The sequence below is a fragment of the Nycticebus coucang genome, chromosome 4 (genome assembly GCF_027406575.1).
Source record: "Nycticebus coucang isolate mNycCou1 chromosome 4, mNycCou1.pri, whole genome shotgun sequence".
Lineage (NCBI taxonomy): Eukaryota > Metazoa > Chordata > Mammalia > Primates > Lorisidae > Nycticebus > Nycticebus coucang.
The window spans coordinates 126,311,056-126,333,919 of NC_069783.1; the positions used below are offsets into that span (position 1 = coordinate 126,311,056).

The 22,864-nt window shown below is 46.5% G+C and overlaps 2 protein-coding genes across 2 annotated transcripts in view; both read left to right on the plus strand.

Moving 5' to 3' along the window:
• The window catches only part of CORO1C (coronin 1C), a 148,960-nt gene that overhangs the window by 105,817 nt on the left and 20,279 nt on the right, over positions 1 to 22,864 (plus strand). The gene's annotated exons all lie outside the window — the stretch shown is intronic.
• Positions 11,974 to 21,671, plus strand: SELPLG (selectin P ligand). Its single transcript, XM_053588994.1, has 2 exons — positions 11,974 to 12,125; positions 19,424 to 21,671. The coding sequence occupies exon 2, from the start codon at positions 19,429 to 19,431 to the stop codon at positions 20,902 to 20,904; it is 1,476 nt and encodes a 491-aa protein (XP_053444969.1). The 5' UTR covers positions 11,974 to 12,125; positions 19,424 to 19,428; the 3' UTR covers positions 20,905 to 21,671.

Genomic DNA, 22,864 nt, shown 5'->3' on the forward strand with positions numbered 1-22,864 from the left:
GATTTATGTTGTGGTTTTTTTTGTTTGTTTGTTTGCTTTTTTGAGACAGAGTCTCACTATGTCACCCTCAGTAGAGTGCCATGGTGTCACAGCTCACAGCAACCTCAATCTCTTGCCAGCCCTCAGTATATAAGGAGCAAAAGCCCCTCTCCTGCTCCAAGTCTAGGAACTCTCTCCCTATATAGTATTCAACGCTCCCCGTTGCTTTTAGAACAAAGATTCCAACCCCCACAATGGCTGGCAATGCCTTCACTTCCCTCTTCCTCTCCAGCCTCATTTTATTCACAAGTCCCCTTGTTCTCTTGTCTCAGCCTCCCAAGTAGATGGGACTACAGGTGCCCACCATGATGCCTGGCTAGTTTTTGGTTGTAGTTGTCATTGTCATTTGGCAGGCCTGGGCTGGGTTTGAACCCGCCAGCTCTTATGTATGTGTCTGGCACCGTAGCCTCTGAGCTACAGGTGCCGAGCCTAGACCTATGTTTTTGACTCAGTCATGTTCAATAGACCTGGCTGGTAGTAGCTTTTGACTGGACCACTAATTCATAAGCCCTGTGAGAGCAGGGATGGTATCTTCCCTGTTAGTGGCTCACCCCAGAGGTGCTAGCACTTCTTGGGGCTCAAATACATGTGTGCTGTACCGAGAATGCCAGTATCATACTCTTGAACTGCTCCATTCATTTATATACTGTGGGCTGCTTTCTTTCTACAACAAAGGAGTTGAATAGTTGTGATAGATCCCCAAAGCTGAAAAGATTTTCTAATCTGGTCTTTTCCAAAAAAGGTTCCCTGATCCCTAGTCTATCAGAGTTTCTCTTTAGGAGTTTAGTCTATGATGTCTGGACAGGTTCCTAAAGATTCTATAAAATCTTCCATGAAGATGAAGCTGAGGAATGTTTGGAGAAGTGACAAGACTGGCCCCACTGCTGAGGCCTAGGGGCAATGGAAACCGTGGTTGGTAGCCCTGAGAAACAGAGTGGGGGCATGAGAGGAGCTGTGCCACACAGACCCCAGTAAAAGGGAGACAGACAAAAACCACATAATTCCAGCCACCTTGAAATCTGAGAGGTCTGTAAAAATCCTTGCCCAAATTGAAATTTGTTTCCTGATAATAAAGCTAATATAGACATCATTATATACATTTTCCATTAATTTTTTTCTTTCTTTTTTTTTTTTTTTGGAGGCAGTATCTCACTTTGTTGCGCAGGCTAGCGTGCTATGGCATGAACCTAGCTCATAGCAACCTCAAACTACTGGGTAAGTGATCCTCCTGCCTCAGCCTCCCAAGAAGCAGGAACTATAGGTGCCTGACACAACTTCTGCATAATTTTCCTATTTTCAGTAGAGACGGGGTTCTCACTCTTGTCCAGGCTGGTCTCCAACTCCTGAGTGCAAGCAATCCACACTTTTTGGCCTTCCAGAGTGCTAGGATTATAGGCGTGAGCCATTGTGCCTGGCCCATTATATACATTTTCTAAATAAAAATATAGAAAAAGAAAATATATCCAAAACGAAAGGGCTGTCCATAATTACACTAGCTTGGAGATAGGCCTTGTGAGTATTTCTTTTAGTTTCTCCTCCAAGCATCCAAACACAGTTGAAATGATGCTGCCTGCACAGTTCTATTTCCCACTATTCCTACCTAACAGATTGTGAGTGCATTGGAAGTGTTCAATATAACTTTGACCTCCATGCCTACGTCAATCATATTCCATCAAGGGGCCAGTTTCCATAATTTGGGACTTATATGTTTTCCCCACTATTTGTCTTACAGTAAGTATTATTGCTTTAATCTTGGAAGGCAATTTGGAGTGTTTTTCTGGGCTTCATTCCTAGAATCAGAAATCTGCTTACTTTGAATTTTTGAAGGTGTCAGGTGCAGGGAGGTGTGGCTTTGTGATCTTCGCACATGATAGTAACCAGAATCTCTAGCATTCTTTGCTCCCCTGAAAAGAAAATAAAGCTGCACAGTCCTTACCCTGAAATAACTTCCTGCTAAGGTACCTCCATCCCTTACATATAGGGCTTGCTGGAGTGTTGGCTCACTGTTCAGCCTGCTGGGGGTTAAGGTAAGAGCATTGTCCTGTCCCTGGATTTGAGTCCTGGCTCTGCTACTCTACATGACCTTAAATGAGGCACATCCTCCCTCTGAGACTCAGTTTCCTGCTCTGAGGATTATTTGAGGTGATAAAATGCAAAATTTAGCAGACTGTGTAGTGTACAGCTGAGGCTCTCTGAGGCTTAGAAAAGGTGCATGTTTTTATTACAAAGTTTTGCAGGTGGGCAGCCATTCAACCCTGCTGCTGCACAGTGAAACATAGACAATGTGTGGACCAGTGAGTCCAACTGCGTACCAATAAAACTTTATTTGTGCCAGGCACAGAGGTTCATGTCTGTAATTCTAGCACTCTGGGAGGCTGAGGAGGGTGGATTGCTTGAGCTCAGGAGTTCGAGACCAGCCTGAGCAAGAACAAGGGCAAGAGCAAGACCCCATCTCTACTAAAAATAGAAAACATTAGAGGGGCGGAGACAAGATGGCTGACTGAAGCCAGCTTTCCACAGAGGCTCCCGTCCAGAAGGAGAGTTAAAGCACAGAAATTTAGCAAGTAACTGGTGGATTAGAGCTGCACCAAGAGAGAAGGTTGAAGAACGCACATCAACCCCGCTGAGGAGAGCTGTGACCCCAAGGACATAAACAAAAGGTACAAAATCCATCACCAAGCAGACGGGAGTCCCCTCCCCCATGAGAACGGCTCAGAGTGCCCCACAAACAAACGAGCAGAGTTCAAAGGTCCTCCCATGACACTCCACAGGAGAGACCCTCTAAAAACTGGACCTACCTCCCCTACTAGGGTGCCATGGTGTTCTCCTGCCAGGCATAAAACTGTATAAAACTATATATATTCTCTACCTGCAATTCTGAGCTCCCAGCACTCCCCTCCACTCTCACTCTGAGGTCTGGAGACCTGTCCCCCAGGAGTCCAGATTCTTGGGTGATTTCTAGAGGGGTGTGGACAGGGCTTAGACTGCAACTGGTCAGTGCTGATTCTGCGGCACAGGAGTGAGGAGAGGACGGTCGGCTGAGAGGGAACCACATCGGAGCAGCGGTGCCCCGAGGTGCAAAGCAGCAGCCGTTTTTTGGCAAAAATAGGGCTCACTCCTGGATATTCCGAAGCCACACCCCCTGTCTCCCTGGGCAACCAGAGAGGCTGAGCATCTTCTCAGGTGGCAACTACCTCGGAACAGATCTGGGACGAAAACGCAGGCCCCGTGAGTAAAGGGTTTGCCTGAGATGGTACTGGCCTGGGTGGAGCGTGGGGACTAGAAAACACACGCACAGAGCTGGGAAATTCCCAGGGCAGGGCTGACCCAGAGGACCGCTTACTGAGCCTAAGTTGCACCTACTGAGCCTAAGACGCACCCGGCCCTCAGGGGATTGTCAGCCTATAGACAAAGGAAGGCAGGAGGCTAAGCTAACCAAATACAAACCTGCAGGAGCAAGACAGGGTCTGAGGCACGGGCTCTAGGAACTCAAAACGGCTTCTCTTCTGTAGGGGAATTTAGCAGGGGCAGAAACAAATTCCTGTAAAGTTGTTCTGTTCTGTTCTGTCAGTAACATCAATCAGGGGCCGGGCTGGAACTGAGTGAATACCCCCCAGCCTCCATCAAGCGCCAAGGTTGTCAGGCCTCACCTCCCCCTGCTGGATAGAGGCAGACTGCAGCAGCCTAGCTTAGCAGATATAGATTTCCTTGTGATTCAGGCAGGTGCAAACCCCTGGAGTATCTGTTCACTAGAGGCAACTGGGTCACAGTCCTGCGGGGCTATCAGTTACTGGGTGTGACAGAGGTACAATGTGGGGAAGGAGGCATCAACCTTCCCAGACTAATCTATTTGCTGGGTGGGTCCTCCTGACTTCACGGAGCACCGGAGCAAGTCATATCTGAGTTGTCACCAGACCCCTGCAATCCAGTTGCCAGAGACCTTTTAAACTCTCCCACCTGAGACAGGTACTGACTGAGACAATTGATTTGGACCTTTTGAACTGAGCCAATCGCCCAAGGACTATTCAAGTGGTGCCCTGGGTGTGTGGTTGTAGGAAGGTTTGATTTTCCTTTTCCAGTTGTTGCCTGTGGGGGCTGGGGTGGCTCAATTGCTGGTATTTCTCCACAGCTGAGACTTCAACCAAGAGTAATGGTTTCACTAGGGTTGAACACAGAGCAGCTGAAAACTAGGCAGAACCACTTAGCCACACCACACCAAACAGGTCCCCAGTTTTTCAGGCCATAGCACTGTACAGGTCCTTGACAAAGCTCCAGGGGAAAAATCAAATGGTGTAAAATAATCATGTGGCGGAATCAGCAGAAGAACTCTGGTAACATGAATAACCAGAATAGATCAACACCCCCAAGGACAGATATGGCAGATGTAACCGAACATCCCATTCATAAATAGCTGGCTGAGATGTCAGAAATCAAATTCAGAATTTGGATTGCAAACAAGATTAATAGAATGGAGGAAAATTTGGAATTAGAAATTCGAGGAGCAATTCAAATGTTGGAATTAGAAATTCGAGGAGAAATTCAAAAGTTGTTTCAAGAATTTAATGAATTTAAAGACAAAACCACCGAAGATTTTGATGCACTGAAGCAAGAATTTGCAGCCCTCAAAGATCTGAAAAATACAGCAGAATCCCTCAGTAACAGAGTGGAGCAAGCAGAAGAAAGTATTTCTGACATTGAAGACAATGCCTTTGAATGCTCCCAAACTCTCAAAGAGGAAGAGAAATGGAGAGCAAAAACGGATCATTCTCTCAGAGAGCTCTGGGATAATTCAAAGAAGGCTAATATTCGCCTCATTGGAATCCCTGAAATTGATGAAGTGGCCTCACAAGGCACAGAGGCCCTTCTCCATGAAATTATGAAGGAGAATTTTCCAGACATGCCAAGAGATTCTGAAATTCAGATAGCAGACAGTTTCAGAACCCCAGCACAACTCAATCTGAATAAGACATCCCCCAGGATATTAAAATATCATAATTAGCTTCACTAAAGTTAATATGAAGGAGAAAATTCTGAAAGCAGCCGGACATAAGAAATCCATAACCTACAAAGGGAAGAATATTAGAATGACTGCAGATCTCTCTGCTAAAACTTTTCAAGCCAGAAGAGTGTTGTCATCGACTTTTAATCTCCTAAAACAAAATAAATTTCAACCCTGGATCCTATATCCAGATAAACTGAGTTTCATTTATGATGGAGAAATTAAATACTTTAATGACATTCATATGTTGAAGAAATTTGCCATAACCAAACCAGCTCTTCAGGATATTCTCAGACCTATCCTCCATAATGACCAGCCCAATCTTTTACCACAAAAGTAAACTCACTCAGAAACTTTTGATCAAAATCCAACTTCCACAGTGGCAAAAGGATTAAAAATGTCCATTGGACTTTCAAAAAACTCAATACCCAAAATTTTACCAGACTTATCAATATTCTCCATTAATGTGAACGGCTTAAACTGTCCTCTAAAGAGGCACAGTTTGGCTGAATGGATACAAAAACTCAGGCCAGATATTTGCTGCATACGAGAATCACATCTGACCTTAAAAGATAAATATAGACTCAGGGTGAAATGATGGTAGTCCATATTTCAGGCAAATGGTAATCAGAAAAAAGCAGGTGTTGCAATTCTATTTGCAGACACAATAGGCTTTAAACCAACAAAAGTAAGGAAGGATAAGAATGGTCACTTCATATTTGTTAAGGGTAATACTCAATATGCTGAGATTTCAATTATTAATATTTATGCACCCAACGGGAATGCACCTCAATTTATAAGAGAAACTCTAACAAACATGAGCAACTTGATTTCCTCCAGCTCCATAAAAGTTGGAAATTTCAACACTCCTTTGGCAGTGTTGGATTGATCCTCCTATAAGAAGCTGAGCAAAGAAATTTTAGATTTAAACCTAACCATCCAACATTTGGATTTAGCAGACATCTACAGAACGTTTCATCCTAGCAAAACTGAATACACATACTTCTCATCAGCCCATGGAACATACTCCAAAATTGATCACATCTTAGGTCACAGGTCTAACCTCAGTAAATTTAAAGGAATAGAAATTATTCCTTGCATCTTTTCGGACCACCATGGAATAAAAGTTGAACTCAGCAACAACAGGAATCTGCATACTCATACAAAAACATGGAAGTTAAATAACCTTATGCTGAATGATAGCTGGCTCAGAGATGAGATTAAGAAGAAAATTGCCAAATTTTTGGAACAAAATGACAATGAAGACACGAATTATCAGAACCTCTGGGATACCGCAAATGCAGTCCTAAGAGGGAAATTTATAGCACTGCAAGCCTTCCTCAAGAGAACGGAAAGAGAGGAAGTTAACAACTTAATGGGACATCTCAAGCAACTGGAAAAGGAAGAATATTCCAACCCCAAACCCAGTAGAAGAAAAGAAATAACCAAAAATTAAAGAAGAATTAAATGAAATTGAAAACAAAAGAATTATACAACAGATCAATAAATCAAAAAGTTGGTTTTTGAAAAGGTCAATAAAATAGATAAATCTTTGGCTAACCTAACAAGGAAAAAAAGAGTAAAATCTCTAATCTCATCAATCAGAAACGACAAAGACGAAATAACAACAGACTCCTCAGAAATTCAAAAAATCCTTAATGAATATTATAAGAAACTTTATTCTCAGAAATATGAAAATCTGAAGGAAATTGACCAATACTTGGAAGCACATCACCTTCCAAGACTTAGCCAGAATCAAGTGGAAATGTTGAACAGGCCAATATCAAGTTTCGAAATAGCATCAAACATACAAAATCTCCCTAAAAAGAAAAGCCCAAGACCAGATGGCTTCACGTCAGAATTCTACCAAACCTTTTTTTTTTTGGCCGGGGCTGGGTTTGAACCCACCACCTCCGGCATGTGGGACCGGTGCCCTACTCCTTGAGCCACAGGCGCCACCCAGCTACCAAACCTTTAAAGAGAAATTAGTACCTATATTACTCAACCTGTTCCAAAATGTAGAAAAAGAAGGAAGACTACCCAACATGTTCTATGAAGCTAACATCACCCTGATACCCAAACCAGGAAAAGACCCAACAAGAAAAGAAAATTATAGACCAATATCACTAATAAATATAGATGCAAAAATATTCAACAAGATCCTAACAAACAGAATCCAGCAACACATCAAACAAATTATACATCATGACCAAGTCGGTTTTATCCCAGGGTTTCAAGGCTGGTTCAATATACGTTAATCTATAAGTATAATTCAGCACATAAATTAAAAAAGACCCTATGATTCTCTCGATTTATGCAGAAAAAGCTTTTGATAATATCCAGCATCCCTTCATGATCAGAACACTTAAGAAAATTGGTATAGAAGGGACATTTCTTAAACTGATAGAGGCCATCTACAGCAAACCACAGCCAATATCGTATTGAGTGGAGTTAAATTGAAATCATTTCCACTCAGATCAGGAACCAGACAAGGCTGCCCATTGTCTCCACTGCTCTTTAACATTGTAATGGAAGTTTTGGCCACCATAATTAGGGAAGAAAAGGTGATCAAGGGTATCCATATAGGGTCAGAAGAGATCAAACTTTCGCTCTTCGCAGATGATATGATTGTATATCTGGAAGACACCAGGAATTCTACTACAAAACTCTTAGAAGTGATCAAGGAATACAGCAGCGTCTCAGGTTACAAAATCAACACTCATAAATCGGTAGCCTTTATATATACCAACAATAGTCACGCTGAAAAAACAGTTAAGGACTCTCTTCCATGCCAAAGAAATATTCGGGAGTTTATCTAACAAAGGACGTGAAAGATCTCTATAAAGAGAACTATGAAACTCTAAGAAAAGAACTAACTGAAAATGTTAACAGATGGAAAAACATACCACGCTCATGGCTGGGAAGAATCAACATTGTTAGAATGTCTATACTACCCAAAGCAATATACAATTTTAATGCAATCCCTATTAAAGCTCCATTGTCATACTTTAAAGATCTTGAAAAAAATAATACTTCGTTTTATATGGAATCAGAAAAAACCTCGAATAGCCAAGACATTACTCAGAAATAAAAACAAAGCAGGAGGAATCACGCTACCAGACCTCAGACTATACTATAAATTGATAGTGATCAAAACAGCATGGTCCTGGCACAAAAACAGAGAAGTAGATGTCTGGAACAGAATAGAGAACCAAGAGATGAATCTAGCTACTTCCCGTTATTTGATCTTTCACAAGCCAATTAAAAACATTCAGTGGGGAAAAGATTCCCTATTTAACAAATGGTGCTGGGTGAACTGGCTGGCGACATGTAGAAGACTGAAACTGGACCCACACCTTTCACCATTAACTAAGATAGACTCTCACTGGATTAAAGATTTAAACTTAAGACATGAAACTATAAAAATACTAGAGGAGAGTGCAGGGAAAACCCTTGAAGAAATCGGTCTGGGCGAGTATTTTATGAGGAGGACCCCCCAGGCAATTGAAGCAGCTTCAAAAATACACTACTGGGACCTGATCAAGCTAAAAAGCTTCTGCACAGTCAAGAGCACAGTAAATAAAGCAAGCAAACAGCCCTCACAATGGGAGAAGATATTTGCAGGTTATGTCTCCAACAAAGGTTTAATAACCAGAATCCACAGAGAACTCAAACTTATAAGCAAGAAAAGAACAAATGATCCCATCGCAGGCTGGGCAAGGGACTTGAAGAGAAACTTCTCTGAAGAAGACAGGCGCATGGCCTACAGACATATGAAAAAATGCTCATCATCTTTAATCTTAAATCAGAGAAATGCAAATCAAAATTACTTTGAGATATCATCTAACTCCAGTAAGATTAGCCCATATCACAAAATCCCGAGACCAGAGATGTTGGCGTGGATGTGGAGAAAAGGGAACACTTCTACACTGCTGGTGGGAATGCAAATTAATACATCCCTTTTGGAAAGATGTTTGGAGAACACTTAGAGATCTAAAAATAGATCTGCCATTCAATCCTATAATTCCTCTACTAGGTATATACCCAGATGACCAAAAATCACATTATAAGAAAGATATTTGTACCAGAATGTTTATTGCAGCCCAATTCATAATTGCTAAGTCATGGAAAAAGCCCAAGTGCTCATCGATCCAAAAATGGATTAATAAATTGTAATATATGTACACCATGGAATATCATGCTGCCTTAAAGAAAGATGGAGACTTTACCTCTTTCATGTTTACATGGATGGAGCTGGAACATATTCTTCTTAGTAAAGTATCTCAAGAATGGAAGAAAAAGTATCCAATGTACTCAGCCCTACTATGAAATTAATTTATGGCTTTCACATGAAAGCTATAACCCAGTTATAACCTAAGAATAGGGGGAAGGGGGAGAGGGAAGACAGGAAAAGGGAGGATGGGTGGAGGGAGGGTAATTGGTGGGATTACACCTGCGATGCATCTTACAACGGTACATATGAAACTTGTACATGTGAAACTTAGTAAATGTAGAATGTAAATATCTTAACACAATAACTAAGAAAATGCCAGGAAGGCTATGTTTAACCAGTGTGATGAAAATGTGTCAAACGGTCTATAAAACCAGTGTATGGTGCCCCATGATCGCATTAATGTACACAGCTATGATTTAATAATTAAAAAAAAATAGAAAACATTAGTCAGGAGTTGTGGTGGGTGTCTGTAGTCCCAGCTACTAGGGAGGCTGAGGCAGGAGAATCAGTTGAGCCCAAGAGTCTGAGGTTGCTGTGAGCTACTGAACTTTGGAAACTGAACTTTGAATTTCACATTACTTTCATGTATCACAAAACATTTTTCAACCATTTAAAAATGTAAAAATCGGCTGAGCTTGGTGGTCACACCTGTAATCCTAGCATTCAGGAAGGCCAAGGTGGGTGGATTGCTTTGAGCTCAGGAGTTGGAGACCAACCTGAGCAAGAGTGAGGCCCTGTCTCTAACAAAAATAGAAAAATCAGTTTGGCATCTGTAGTCCTAGCTATTTGAGAGGCGGAGGTGAGAAGATTGCTCAAGCCCAAGAGTTTGAGGTCACCATGAGCGATGATGACACCACCCTACTCTGCCCAGGGCGACAGAGATTGTTTCAAGAAAGCTATAACCCAGTTATAACCTAAGAATAGGGGAAGGGGGAAAGGGAGGGATGGGGGCAGAGGGAGGGTGATTGGTGGGATTACACCTGCGGTGCATCTTACAAGGGTACATGTGAAACTTTGTAAATGTAGAATGTAAATGTCTTAACACAATAACTAAGAAAATGCCAGGAAGGCTATGTTAACCAGTGAGATGAAAATGTGTCAAACGGTCTATAAAACCAGTGTATGGTACCCCATGATCGCATTAATGTACACAGCTATGATTTAATAATAAAAAAATTAAAAAAAGAAAATAATAATAATAAATAAATAATAAAGTAAGTAAAAAATTCTTCTTAGCCCATAAACTGCATAAAACATGGTGGCAGGCAGGATTTTTTGGGCAGCTTGTCAACCTCTTATCCTTTGCTAATGGGAGAGTGGCCTCCAACCCTGAGTTGGGTTTGCTCAGAGTTTCTCAGCCCCCTGTTCCTGAGGTGAAGAATGGGAAGCTTGGGATATAAATGTCTCACTTCCCTTTTGAGGGCCCTGATTTCCCTGTCTGTACAGGTGGGTAAGTTTTTGGCCCTCTCCAGCTATAGCTTCATAAGGTGCTTGAGCTTCTGTCTTGGCAACACACTCTGGGTCTCTGGTATGTATGTACATATGAATGAATGAATGACGGATCTCACTCTGTCGCCCAGGCTAGTGCAGTGGCCCCCTCATAGTTCACTGCAATCTCCAACTCCTGGGCTCAAGCCTTCCTCCTGCCTCAGCCTCCCAGGTAGCTGAGACTACAGGTGCTCACCACCATGCCCAGTCCTGGTTTTAATTTTAAAACAAACTGTGTGCACGGCAGGATGTGAACTCTCTGTGTTATGTCCTGAGCTCCTGTGTTGTGCAAAGCCACAGGGCAGACCTTGAGAGACAGTCTCTGCTCTCCTAAAGTGTTCTGGGCATCCTCAGGCCTCCCAGACTTTGCCTATATGCTGTGCCCTCTCCTGGGATACCCCCAGCTCACCTCTGCTTGTCATCTCAAGTGCCACTTCTCCTTGGAAGATCCTCCCAGCCATCTCCTGTCCCCACCCAGGGCGGGACAGGGGCCCCTCGCTTGCTCACCCCAGGGTGACACTCACCGCGCTGTGTCAAAATGGTCTGTTGCATCATTTCCCTGTGAGCCTTCACATTAGATAGAACTGCAGGTAGGCCAAAGTCCTGAGTGCTTGCCTTTGGATCTCAGGGTGCCCACCCTGGGATCCCAGAGTGGACTAAATGAGCAAATTAGGACGGAGAAATAAGCTAGTCTTGCCTGTGTGGAATCTGTAATCTGTCTCCCCAGAGAAGTTCTCGATTGCAGCTAAAAGGACCTGCTCTGCATCTAGAGATAATGTTTGACTCTAGAAAAAAGAAATGTGTCCCATCTGCAAACCCCCACAAAGGTCTGTGCTTTGTCTTTTCTGCTCCCCCACCCCCACCACCCCTCTTGAGCAAGAAGTAAGAGTCCTCCTTCTTCTCTGGTTACTCCCTTCCCTCCAGGGTGGGGTCCGCTCTCACCCTACTTTCTGTTGCTGCTGGAGTAATGCTGTGGCCCTTCTTAGCTTGGGCCCCACTCCCCAACAAAAGCACTTCTCCCCAGAAAGTTCCCACTCGGTTCTTGGTGTTCACAGTTACGGAAATCTAGGAGCCTTGTTAGGCCCAGCAGGTCCCTGTCTCACCACTCACCCCATCTTGATCAACGTTGTCACCAAAGCTGTCACAAACAAGGGGGTGTGGGCTGTCACGTGGTCCTGCCTGAGTAACCACACTCTCGCTTCCTTCTTCCACACACGGCCGTTGGGGGTTGGTGGGGTCCGGGACCATAGCCGGGGGTGCTTAGCAGTGCCCAGCAGGCAGCGTGGGCTGGAGCCTCGTCACTAAAGCAGAGAAGCCACTTCTTCTGGGTCCACAAGGCAGCTGTTCCATGCTCTGCTGAGCACGGTAAGTGCTGGCTGGTAAAACCACAGGGTGTGACTGGAGGTCCCAAGGGACCAGTGGGCCAGCCCTGCAGACACTGGGAGGCCCAGAGAAGGACTGTCTGGCCCTCCCAGAGGTGCAGCCCCTTGTGGGGGAGGGTGGACACACCAGGGCTCTTTGGGCTCAGGACCAAGGTCTTCCTGGAGTCTGTGGCCTTACGCTAGTGTCTCTTCCAAATCTCACCTCTATTAGCTTCTAACCTGCCCTCCCTGTCAGGTTTGCCTATAGACTGGGAAACATTCTGAGTTGGAAAATGAGAGAAATCATGGGTGGGAAACAGGCCCAGTGAGGTGAAGGGATTTGCTGAGCGGGAAAGCTGAGATTAAGTCTGGAAGATTCCAGAAAGGAAGAAGAGTACAGGATTTATCTTTAAGCCACAATTTAAAATATTTTTTTTTTCAAAGATGCATTCTTTCCACTTTATATAAGATTGAAAAAAATGACATATCTCTGTGGCAAATTATTAAAATATTAGAATTAGGATACTATTGTTAGCAAAAAAAGAAAATAATAACTAGAATCTTATTCATTTGTATTTGGGATTGGAGGGGTATTTATTCCTTTTTGGGGTAATGTTAGGGGCTCGTGGCTAAAGTCACTGCTCCCTACAAACACTGACATACACAGCCTGGAGACAAAGATCCAGGCTTCTGTTGCCTGCATTCCTCTTCCTCTTTCCTGGTCTCTTGTTTTCTTCCCTTTCCTGTCTCTGACTTCGAGCCCTCCAGGGCCCAGGCCTGTCCGTGAGCAGGGGCTCAGGAGGTAGCCCTCAGACCCCAGGGTGGCTTTCTCTGGGATTTCCCGGGGAAGCCGCACCCTGTGTGACAATGCCTCCCTTACCCTCACTAGGCCTGGCCAGCAGCCAGGGGAGTCAAAACTCAGAGAGAGGAAGGGGCTGAGCTGCGAGGCCCAGAGCAGGGGAGTCATTGGTGAACCCTGGAGGTTCACCCTTTTTGCAGGTGAGGAAACTGAGCTGGCAAGGGAGAAGTAGCCTGTGGAGGTGGCTTGCATGTAGCAGCGCTCTGGCTTGAGACAGCCCTTTCCAGCTGCAGGTCGCCCGTAGGGCCCATGGTAGTCCTAGACCTGAGTCTCCCAGTCTCCTTTGCTGAACTTGAATAGGAAAATGGCAGTGGGGCCAGCAGACCAGAAGGAGAGAGGATGGCTGGGAAGTGTGTGTGTGTCCACCTGTCACTGGGGGCTTCAGAAAACCATATGTAGTTAGAATAAAACCAGGTGTGGGCATCAGTGAATTCATTTGTGCACAATGCCTCACCTCCTCTGTATCCGGCTGGCAAATTTGGGTTCCAACAGGTGAAACTCAGTTCCTAGCAGAGGAATCTTATCTACCTCATAGCACAAAAATTCTTATGTGCCCTAGCAAAGGGCACATAAAAAAAACTCAACCCTTTGTGAGAAGGGTTGTAACTAGGAAAAAATAATCTAAAGAGGCTTCTTAATGGGGATGAGGGTAGAGAATGGAAAAAGGTTGAGGCGCATCGGTGGATAAACGTGGTTGAAAACATCTGAAGACAGCATGGTCTGTGCAGGTCTGTGCCTGACCCTTCCCTCTGTCAAGTGCACTCCTACAACAGGCACTTAATGTGCCCCTGGGATTCCAGGAGACCCTGTGCTCCCTTGCGGTCTGGTGAGGCCATCAGGGCAGACAGCCACATTGCCTGCGAGCCAAGGGAGCCAGTGTCCTGAGAGGTGTGTGCACAAGGACCCCCACTGTGTACCCGTCTTGGGCATGTGGCATGATCAGCAAGACACCTGTGCTTGTTGGCCTCTGGAAGTTCATGGGCCAACGTGAATAAATTTTTAGAAATCAAATAAACATTAGAATAGATTTAAACAGCTGGACACGGTGGCATGTACTCACAGTCCCAGCTACCCGAGGGGCTGAGATGGGAGGCTCATTTGAGCCCAGGAGTTCAAGATCAGCCTGGACAACATAGTGAGACCCCATTGCTCAGAAAGGGGGGGATAGAGAGGGTTTAAACAGTCAGAGTCAACTCATTGTGTCTGGAACAATCTGGGATGGCATCTGGGAAGAAGTGGAATTTCTTTGGATCCTGAGGGCAGACATAGTCTTGTTCACAGCGACTTATGACTGAGTTTGGCTCTGGAAGGAGACCGTCTTGAGTCCGAGTTCCTGCTCCCTGTCTTCCTAGCTGAGTGGTGCTAGGCACTTAGCAAGGCTAGAGGTTAATAATGGTACCTATCCTTTGTGGGGACTTGTGGGGCCCAAGTGAGCCAATAATTCATATGCAACTCTTAGAACAATGTTTACAAACTGGAGGAGGTTGAGGCTGTGGACAGTACCTAGGGCTCACAAAGGACACAGGTTTCTGGGGCTCTGCCCTCTGCCCTCTCTGACTAAGGAGATCAGAAGTGTGTAAAGGCCTACCCCAGAGTTGGGGATTTTTTCAGGATTTGGCAATGGTTAACAGGGATTCCCCTCCTCTAAATGCAGAATAATGACAACAGCTTGCATTTCCTGAGCGCTTTCTGTGTGTTCAGCATTCTACCTGGACCATCTTACTTCAAGCCCCATGGGAACAGATGCTACTGTTGTCCTCGTATTCCAGACGAGGAGTCCAGAGGGGTGATTTGGTTGACTAAGGTCACACAGCTTGCAAGAGACAGAGCTGGGATTGATCTGCTTTGATATGACTCCCAAGTGAGATAGGAGTTCACCACGACCTAAACCTGCAGTGGGGTCTGGGGAACACTTGTACCTCATTGGATCTACTTGTTAATCTGGAGCCTTCCTTTCTTTCGGTGGCTGCTTAGCTCACACCCTGAGATGCTCAATCTTTTGGATTCTAAAATTACAAAATCTTGCATGCTGGGACTCCTGGATTTCCAGATTCCAGATGGGAGATTCTAAGCTTCTTGGAATCCCATGGCTATCTTTCCTAAGTAGCTCAGAGAGGCTCCACGGCAGTCTCTGGGGCTGGTGCAGGGCCCCCTGGCAGCCTGTTGCCCCACGTGCCTGGATGGGGCCCAGGATCATGGCAACCTGGCTTTAGGGTGAAAGACAGGAAATGGCAGTCTCTGTCCTACTCTGTTAGACAAGTGTCAAGACAAATAGGATGTGGCCACTTTGTGCCCCTCCCTCAGAGCCCTGCCCTGGACCCTTCTCACCCTCTGAGCCATGGGCTCCTGTGGTATGTGATTGTTTTTCTGCCTTTTCTGGGGAGAGGAGAGGTGGAAGGGAGGTGCTGGAGAGTGACCCCACTGTTCTGAGCCTTGCTTCCCTAATCTGTGTAGCAGGGGGGAAGATGAAAGAGGTCACCATATGGTGAGAGAATGAATTCATTCATTTACATCTCATTCTACTACATTTGTTTCAGCCAATATTAGAGAGTTACTATCCCACCTGCCATACGCACATAGAGCGGAAAGCTCCTTTGCTTTCTCCCTGTGTGGCCTTAACTGAGACACAGCATCTCTTAAAATAGTGTTTTTCAACCTTTTTTATCACATGGCACACTTGAACCTATAGTTAAAACTTCCATGGCACACTTAAATTATGTTAATTTAAAAAAAAGAGTAAAAAAAAGAATATACTTACCGTGCTTTGAACTTCCTTCAAAAATAATTTAATTAATGATCTTTAAAAATTTGGGGGGCACACCTAAGATCCTCTCACAGCACACCAGTTGAAAAGCACTGTCTGAGAGCCTCAAGTTTTCTTCCTGTCAAATGGGCTAATGCCTGCTAATGGCCTGACTCCATGCCCCCATCTTCTTGAAACCCACAGAATGACAGAGACCAGGCTGGGGTGACTAGCCCCCCTAACCCTGTTTGCCTGGGACAGAGGAGCTTCTGGGGACCAGGGGCTTTCAGTACCAACACTGGGAATATTCCAGACAAGCCGGTCTCTTTGGACAGGCACAGAAGGGGAGATTTGGGCTATGCTGGTGTTCTGTCTTATCTCAACAGAACAGGAGCTTTCTGGGTTCTCAGAGGCCACTGGGGGAGGTCACCAGCTCCATACGCTTCTTGAGCCTGAGGCCTCCTTTTCCTGTGCTCCTTTGTCCGCAGCCCCAAAGAGGATCTCCCAGATAAAATAACCCTGGCTGGAAGCCATGTCTGGGAGCATGATCACGCAGTATCTCATTCAATTCCCACGACCATCTTTGAAGCTATATCACCCATTTCACAGATGAGGAAACTGAGGCTTACAGAGAGTGAAGTAACCTGCTCAAGTTCACATACCTGCTAAGTGCAGATGAATGTGGGATTCAGGATCATGCTCTGTCCTTCACCCCCTGCACCCACCCACTGTCTATGCCTGCAGGGGACTGTGGGGATGGATGTTGGGGAGGGGACCGCTGAGTGTGAGAGCCCACTTTTAAGTACGTGGCCCTGCCCTTTCTCCGTGTTATTCTCCTAGCCTCTGGACTGCAGAAAGCCCTAACTCACCAAGGTGCCTCCCTCAACCCCGTTCCAGGAGCTGGTGGGCCAGGCTTTGTGTTTTTGCCCCCTTCCTCTCTGCTTCCAGGAAGTGGCTGAGGGCTCTGCCTTCCAGGAACTGAGAACTGCCCAAGTGGGAGTGGTGGGTGCGAGTGTTTTCATAATCATGAAATATGTCTCTGAGCTGGTGACTTCTTCCTAAAGTCCCCCACCCCCAGGAAAGAGGGACCAAGGTTGGACCATATGGTATTCCCCCAAATAGGAACTTTACTCTGAATACAAAGAAACTCTGCCACCTTGGGAGGCAAAGATGTGTGCGTGTGCACGCATGCCACATTTTTTAAGCATCTACTATAAGCCTGGAACTTTTGAATCCATCATCTTATTGCATTCTTTCAATAGCTCTATGGGATAGGTATTGTTTTTTATCCCTATTTTACAGATGGAAAAACTGAAGCTCAGGGAGAAAGGGTCTGTCTCAAGGGGGCTCAAACATCTTTTTTCTGACCACACAGTCTGTACTTTTAAGTGTATGATCTGCATGGCACCTGGAAAACATTGGCTGACTTTTCTGGAGGACAGGGGTGCCTCTTTTTCTTTCTCTGCCCTCCCTTTCCCACCTAGATCCTCACCCCCAAGCCTTTTGTCTCCTCACCTATGTCAGGTCTCTCCATAAAGCCTTCCTGAATCCTCACTGGGTTCAAATCTGATTTTGGCCACCCATCTGCTATGTGTTGTTGGGCAAGTCACTTCACATCTCTGACTCTCAGATTCCTGCTCCATAAAAGAGGGATAATTGTAAGGGCCAGATATGCCTGGAGCAAATATCATTAAGGTTGGTTTAAGAAATTATTTTAAGGTGGCACCTGTGGCTCAGTGAGCAGGGCGCCGGCCCCATATGCCGAGGGTGGCAGGTTCAAACCCAGCCCCGGCCAAACTGCAACAACAACAACAAAAAAAATAGCCAGGCATTGTGGCGGGCACCTGTAGTCCCAGCTACTCGGGAGGCTGAGGCAGGAGAATCACCTAAGCCCAGGAGTTGGAGGTTGCTGAGAGCTGTGTGATGCCACGGCACTCTACCGAGGGCAATAAAGTGAAACTTTGTCTCTACAAAAAAAAAAAAAAAAAAAAAGAAATTATTTTAAGATGTGATCAGATTTGCATTTTAGAAACCAACATAATCTAATTAAAAGAGGCTATATTGAGCCTAAAGGCAGAGGGCCCCATGAGTAAGTTATAGTCATCCAAGGAATGACAGACAACCACTCTTTCCTCCAAATCATATGAATGAAGTACAAAAGAAGATGCTGGAAATTGTCCAGGGGCTGTTATTAAATGCCCACTTTGCAACAGACACTGTCCTAGGGGTTGTGTGCTGCAGAAGGGTGTTATGCCCAGGGAAGCCTGGAATTCTGAATTCTGCCCCAGAGCGCAGCTGTTGCTTACTGCAGGATTTTTAATCCTATAAACACTAGCCAGTGCCAGGGGGAGTATAAGGAGAGAGGGAAACAAGACACAATATCAGAAAGAAAGATCAATGAGATGGCCCAAATGAGAGGCACTGTCCTTTCTGGCTACTTTTTAGGGAGGACAGTGGTGGTCCTACCCACAGGGAAATGCAATGAGCTCCCTGAGGGCAGGGCTGTTCTGAAAAGATTTTTCTCCTGGCCAGAGTGCAGTTAATGGCTCTGGGCTCCTATGGACTTATGGGAGAGTTTGATTGAAAGTAGCCAACCTTTGTTGAGAGTTTGGCATGCAGAGTACCAAGGGCTTTGCATGCATACCTTCATTTAACCCTCACAATAGCCTACAAGGTAAGTACTGTCATCCCCATTGTGCAAGCAAGGGCATCACCAAAGGGAATGGGACCAAACTGGTACACTGAGAAAGAATGAGACAAACTGAGACGCCAAGGATGGGCAAGGGATATCAGGGGTGAGAGCCCAGATAGGGGAAGGGGGAACAGAGGAATGTGGAGGCTAAGGGAAGGGGGAGGGGTCCATGGACAGAATCAGACTCCAAGAAACCTCAAAGTTTTAATCAGCAGCTTTATTCCATAGGTCTGTGGTTTCCAAACGCTTCTGCTTATGGCCCTCATCAATGGGCAACTGACCTACTTATGAATTGTGTAAAGGGACTACTGTACTCTTAATATATGTTATAAATATATGCAAAAATGGAAATTAAGAAGGTGTGACATAAAGAGTTAATAACCAGAAGCTCTAATATTTTCTTTTTCTTTCTCTCTCTCTTTTTTTTTTAAGACAGTCTCACTATGTCACTCTGGGTAGAGTGCTGTGGTGTCCTAGCTCACAGCAACCTCAAACTCTTGGGTGTAAGTGATTCTATTGCCTCAGCCTCCCACTTAGCTGGGATTACAGACACCCGCCACAACACCCGGCTATTATTTTGTTATAGTTGTCGCTGTTTGACAGGCCAGGGCAGCTCCAGTGTATGTGGTGGCATCCTAGCTGCTGAGCTACAGGTGCCGAGCCATAATATTTTCTTTCTATACCTCAGTGGGTTGTCTTGCCCACAAATAAAATGTTTTAACCAAAAATGTTAGAGATGCAAATGAAGTTTCTATGCAACATACAGAGGAAGTTAGAAGGCCCTCCCAGATAGCTTAATTCGTGCTGATAAATAAAAATCATAGCTGCTACTGGCTGAGGGTCTTCTCTGTGCCAGAGACATGCTGGGTCTTGGGGGTGCCTAAGCCACAGTGGCTGCCCTATGCCAGACATGTTCCACGCTGTGGTAGCCCAGGGACACAGTCTAGGGTGCTCACCAGGCTCGAGGAGAAGCTGTCCTGTTATCCCTTTGCCTGTGTCTCCCCCCAGGTGCTATGCCTCTGCAACTCCTCCTGCTGCTGACTCTTGTGGGCCCTGGAAGCAGCCTCTGGCTGTGGGACACCAGGACAGATGGAGCCAGAAAACCCCCAGGCCCCTTGCTTGCCCGGGGGCGGAGACAGGCGTCCTTGGAGGAGGATTACGAGTATTACTCAGTAGGCACGGACCCTCCAGAAGAGCTTAATGGTGTTGTAACACCAAACCTCAAGCTTCTAACTATGATGGGAACATCAGGGCAGAGAAGTTCTGTGGGACCTCAAAAATCTGAGCCTACCACTGTGGAGGCTACCACAAGGCACTCTGCTGGCCTGGACACAGGAAGGGCAGTCGTGGGGAATCTGAGCACAGAGTTGGCCTCACAGTTGACTCTGGTCACACTGGACCCTCTGGTCACAGAACTGGCCACTGTGAGTGTTTCCATCACAGGTGATCTATCCAACAAGGGCGCTCTGCTGTCCATGACACTAGCTACTCAGGAGGTCCTGTCCACAGGGCCAGCAGTCATGGAAGCACACACCACTCAACCAGCAGCCACGGAGGACATGTTCATGGAACCTGTTGCCACAGGAGCCTGGTCCACAGAACACACTGCTACGGAGGCCCCATCCACAAAAATCACTGCCACAGAAGCCCTGTCTATAAAACCCACTGCTACAGAGGCCCCATACAGAAAACTCACCGCCACAGAGGCTCCACCCACAAAACACACTGCCACAGAGGCCCCATCCACAGAACTCAGTGCCACGGAGGCCCCATCCACAGAACTCAGTGCCACGGAGGCCCCATCCACAGAACCCAGTGCCACAGAGACCCCATCCACAGAACTCAGTGCCACGGAGGCCCCATCCACAGAACTCAGTGCCACGGAGGCCCCATCCACAGAACCCAGTGCCACGGAGGCCCCATCCACAGAACCCACTGCTACGGAGGCCTTTTCTGCAGAATCCACTGCCATTGAGGGCCTGCCTGTAAACCCTACAATCGTAGAGGCTCTATACACAAAGTCAGCTGCAAAAGAAGCCCTTCCCTCAGTGGCCCTGTCCATGGAGCCAGCCACCACGAAGAATATCCCTGTGGCAGCTAGTAATCTGTCTGCCGTCATCAACATGAAAAATGGGCAGACTTTCCCCCCTATAATCACTGTGGCCCCCACCCCTACAAGGCCCCCAGACCATATCCCCGTGAAGCAGTGCCTGCTGGCCATCCTTATCCTGGCCCTTGTGGCCACTGTCTTCCTTGTGTGCACTGTGGTGCTGGCAGTCCGCCTCTCCCGCAAGAACCACACATACCCTGTGCGGAATTACTCCCCCACTGAGATGGTCTGCATCTCGTCCCTGCTGCCTGATGGGGGTGAGGGGCCCCCTGCTATGGCCAATGGGCGCCTGCCCAAGGCCAAGAGCCAGGGCTTGATGCCAGAGCCTGGGGAGGACCATGAAGGCGATGACCTCACCCTGCACAGCTTCCTGCCATAGCAAGGCCCTGGCTGGCTGCCTTGCTCCCTCCCTGGCCCAGTTGGGCCACCATTGAGCACCCAGGCCTCCATTCTGTGGGTCTGGGCTTCCTCAGAGAACCCCAGGGATGGGTATCTGCAGGGAATGAACCCTGGCTGGCCCAGACAAGGACCAAGACTGGCCACAGTCCTGCCGCCAAGCAGGATGGGCAAGTGGAACCATCTCTTTCTCCTTCCTGCCTCCAGGGAAGCCCAGGCACCTCCAGCCACAGACCATGGGAAGTGGCCATTTGGCCCAGACAAACCTCTCCTTCCTGTCCCCATCTGATGTTTCCTTCTGCCATCCTTTTTTCTCCAGGCCACTGGAGTCTCATCCCCACAAACCCAAGGAAGACTGGGTTCCTTCACCCCGCTCCCATTGCCTTTGTCTTCTGGTTGCCATGGTCACCAAACAGGGAGGAGACCTTTTGCAGGCAGTGGGGAAGAGTAAGGGATTCTGAGGCCATTTCCTGATGCTCTGCAGATTTTCCAGGCCCTTCTCTGGGGAGCCCACAGTGAGGCCTCAGACTGTGAGGGCTAGGGTGGGTTTGGAGAGCCCAAAGACCTTGCTTTGAGACTGTGGACTAAAGAGCTTCCCTCTGGTAACAGAGTAGCCCCAACCAGTCTGTTCATCTTGCCCTGCATCCACATTGCTGCAGCAAACCAGAGTGGGCTCTGCCTGGTTTGCTGCAGCATTCCCTTGCCCGGCCCAGGGCCATGCACAGCACAGACACTCAATAAATATGTAATGAACACACCATGGTTGCCTCCTTCAAATTAGCAAGGCTGTCTCCTCCAGGCAGTGTTCCTGAAATTCTTCACCCCTCAGCACAGGGTGGGGGTTGGTCTTTGGCTGTTTGCTCTCAGCCCCGGGCCCCTCAGGAAGCTCCTTCATAAGCAGTTAGCTTGAGTTCCGTACTGCCTTTTGGGCAGGAGGGGCATCTTGGTATGTCCTTGGGTGGCCAGGAAAAGTTTCAGGTTGTGGGAGGCAAAGGGAGGGCTGGTCCCCTGGGGTTCCACCTATGACCTAGTTTTGGCTGATAGAATTTGGTTCCCCCAAATCTCAGACTAATGTCCCTCTAATCATCAATGGCATCCTCTTGCTAAAGAGAAATGTTATTCAATGACACTTGTTGAAGCATGGTAAGGAAGACTTCATTCAAGGCAGAGGGAACTGGCCAAGTGGGACTTTACAGGCAAGGAGCAGGTGGGGGTCACTGGTAGAAAATTACTAAGAGGAGATGCACCAAGGGTCAGGGGGATTCTAGCTGAACAGACCAAGAACAGGACTCTTGCTAAAGGCAGGCCAGGGTGCCCAGACATCCCCTGGGGGTGGTGGAGGATGAGGAATCACCATTACATGTTGAGGGTGACCAGATATCCAGGGTGGGGAGTTACTGCTAACTGACTTAGCAGAGTTCTCATTAAAACTGGACTTTGCAAGGAAATACACAGATGGACCTAGGAGAAGATTCTGGAGGCTGAGTGCAGTTCAGTCAAGCAGAAGCCCACCCCCACCTCTTTTTTTTTTTTTTTCCCCACATAGGCTTTGACTCTCATTAACACCAGGAGCTACTCACATTGGTGAGCATAGCTGCAGCTGACAGAGCTTTTGTACAACTTGCTGTCAAAAGGTGGCAAAATTTGGGGGCCAGCAAATGTTTTCTTTTTCCGTTTGTTTTTCTTTTTTGAGACAGAGTCTCCCTGTTACTTATGCCAGGGTGCTGTGCTATCAGCCTAACTCACAGCAACCTCAACACCTGGGTTCAAGTGATCCTCCTTCCTCAGCCTCCCGAGTAGCTGGGAGTACAGATGCCCAGTACAATGCCCAACTAATTTCTCCATTTTTAGTAGAGACAGGGTCTCACTCTTGGTCAGGCTGTTCTCCTAAACTCAAGGGATCCTCCAGCCTCAGCCTGACAGAGTGCTAGAATTATAGGTGT

Bases quoted from the DNA above. Each gene is read 5' to 3' on its own strand.
- SELPLG (XM_053588994.1), top strand. From the start codon at position 19,429: ATGCCTCTGCAACTCCTCCTGCTGCTGACTCTTGTGGGCCCTGGAAGC.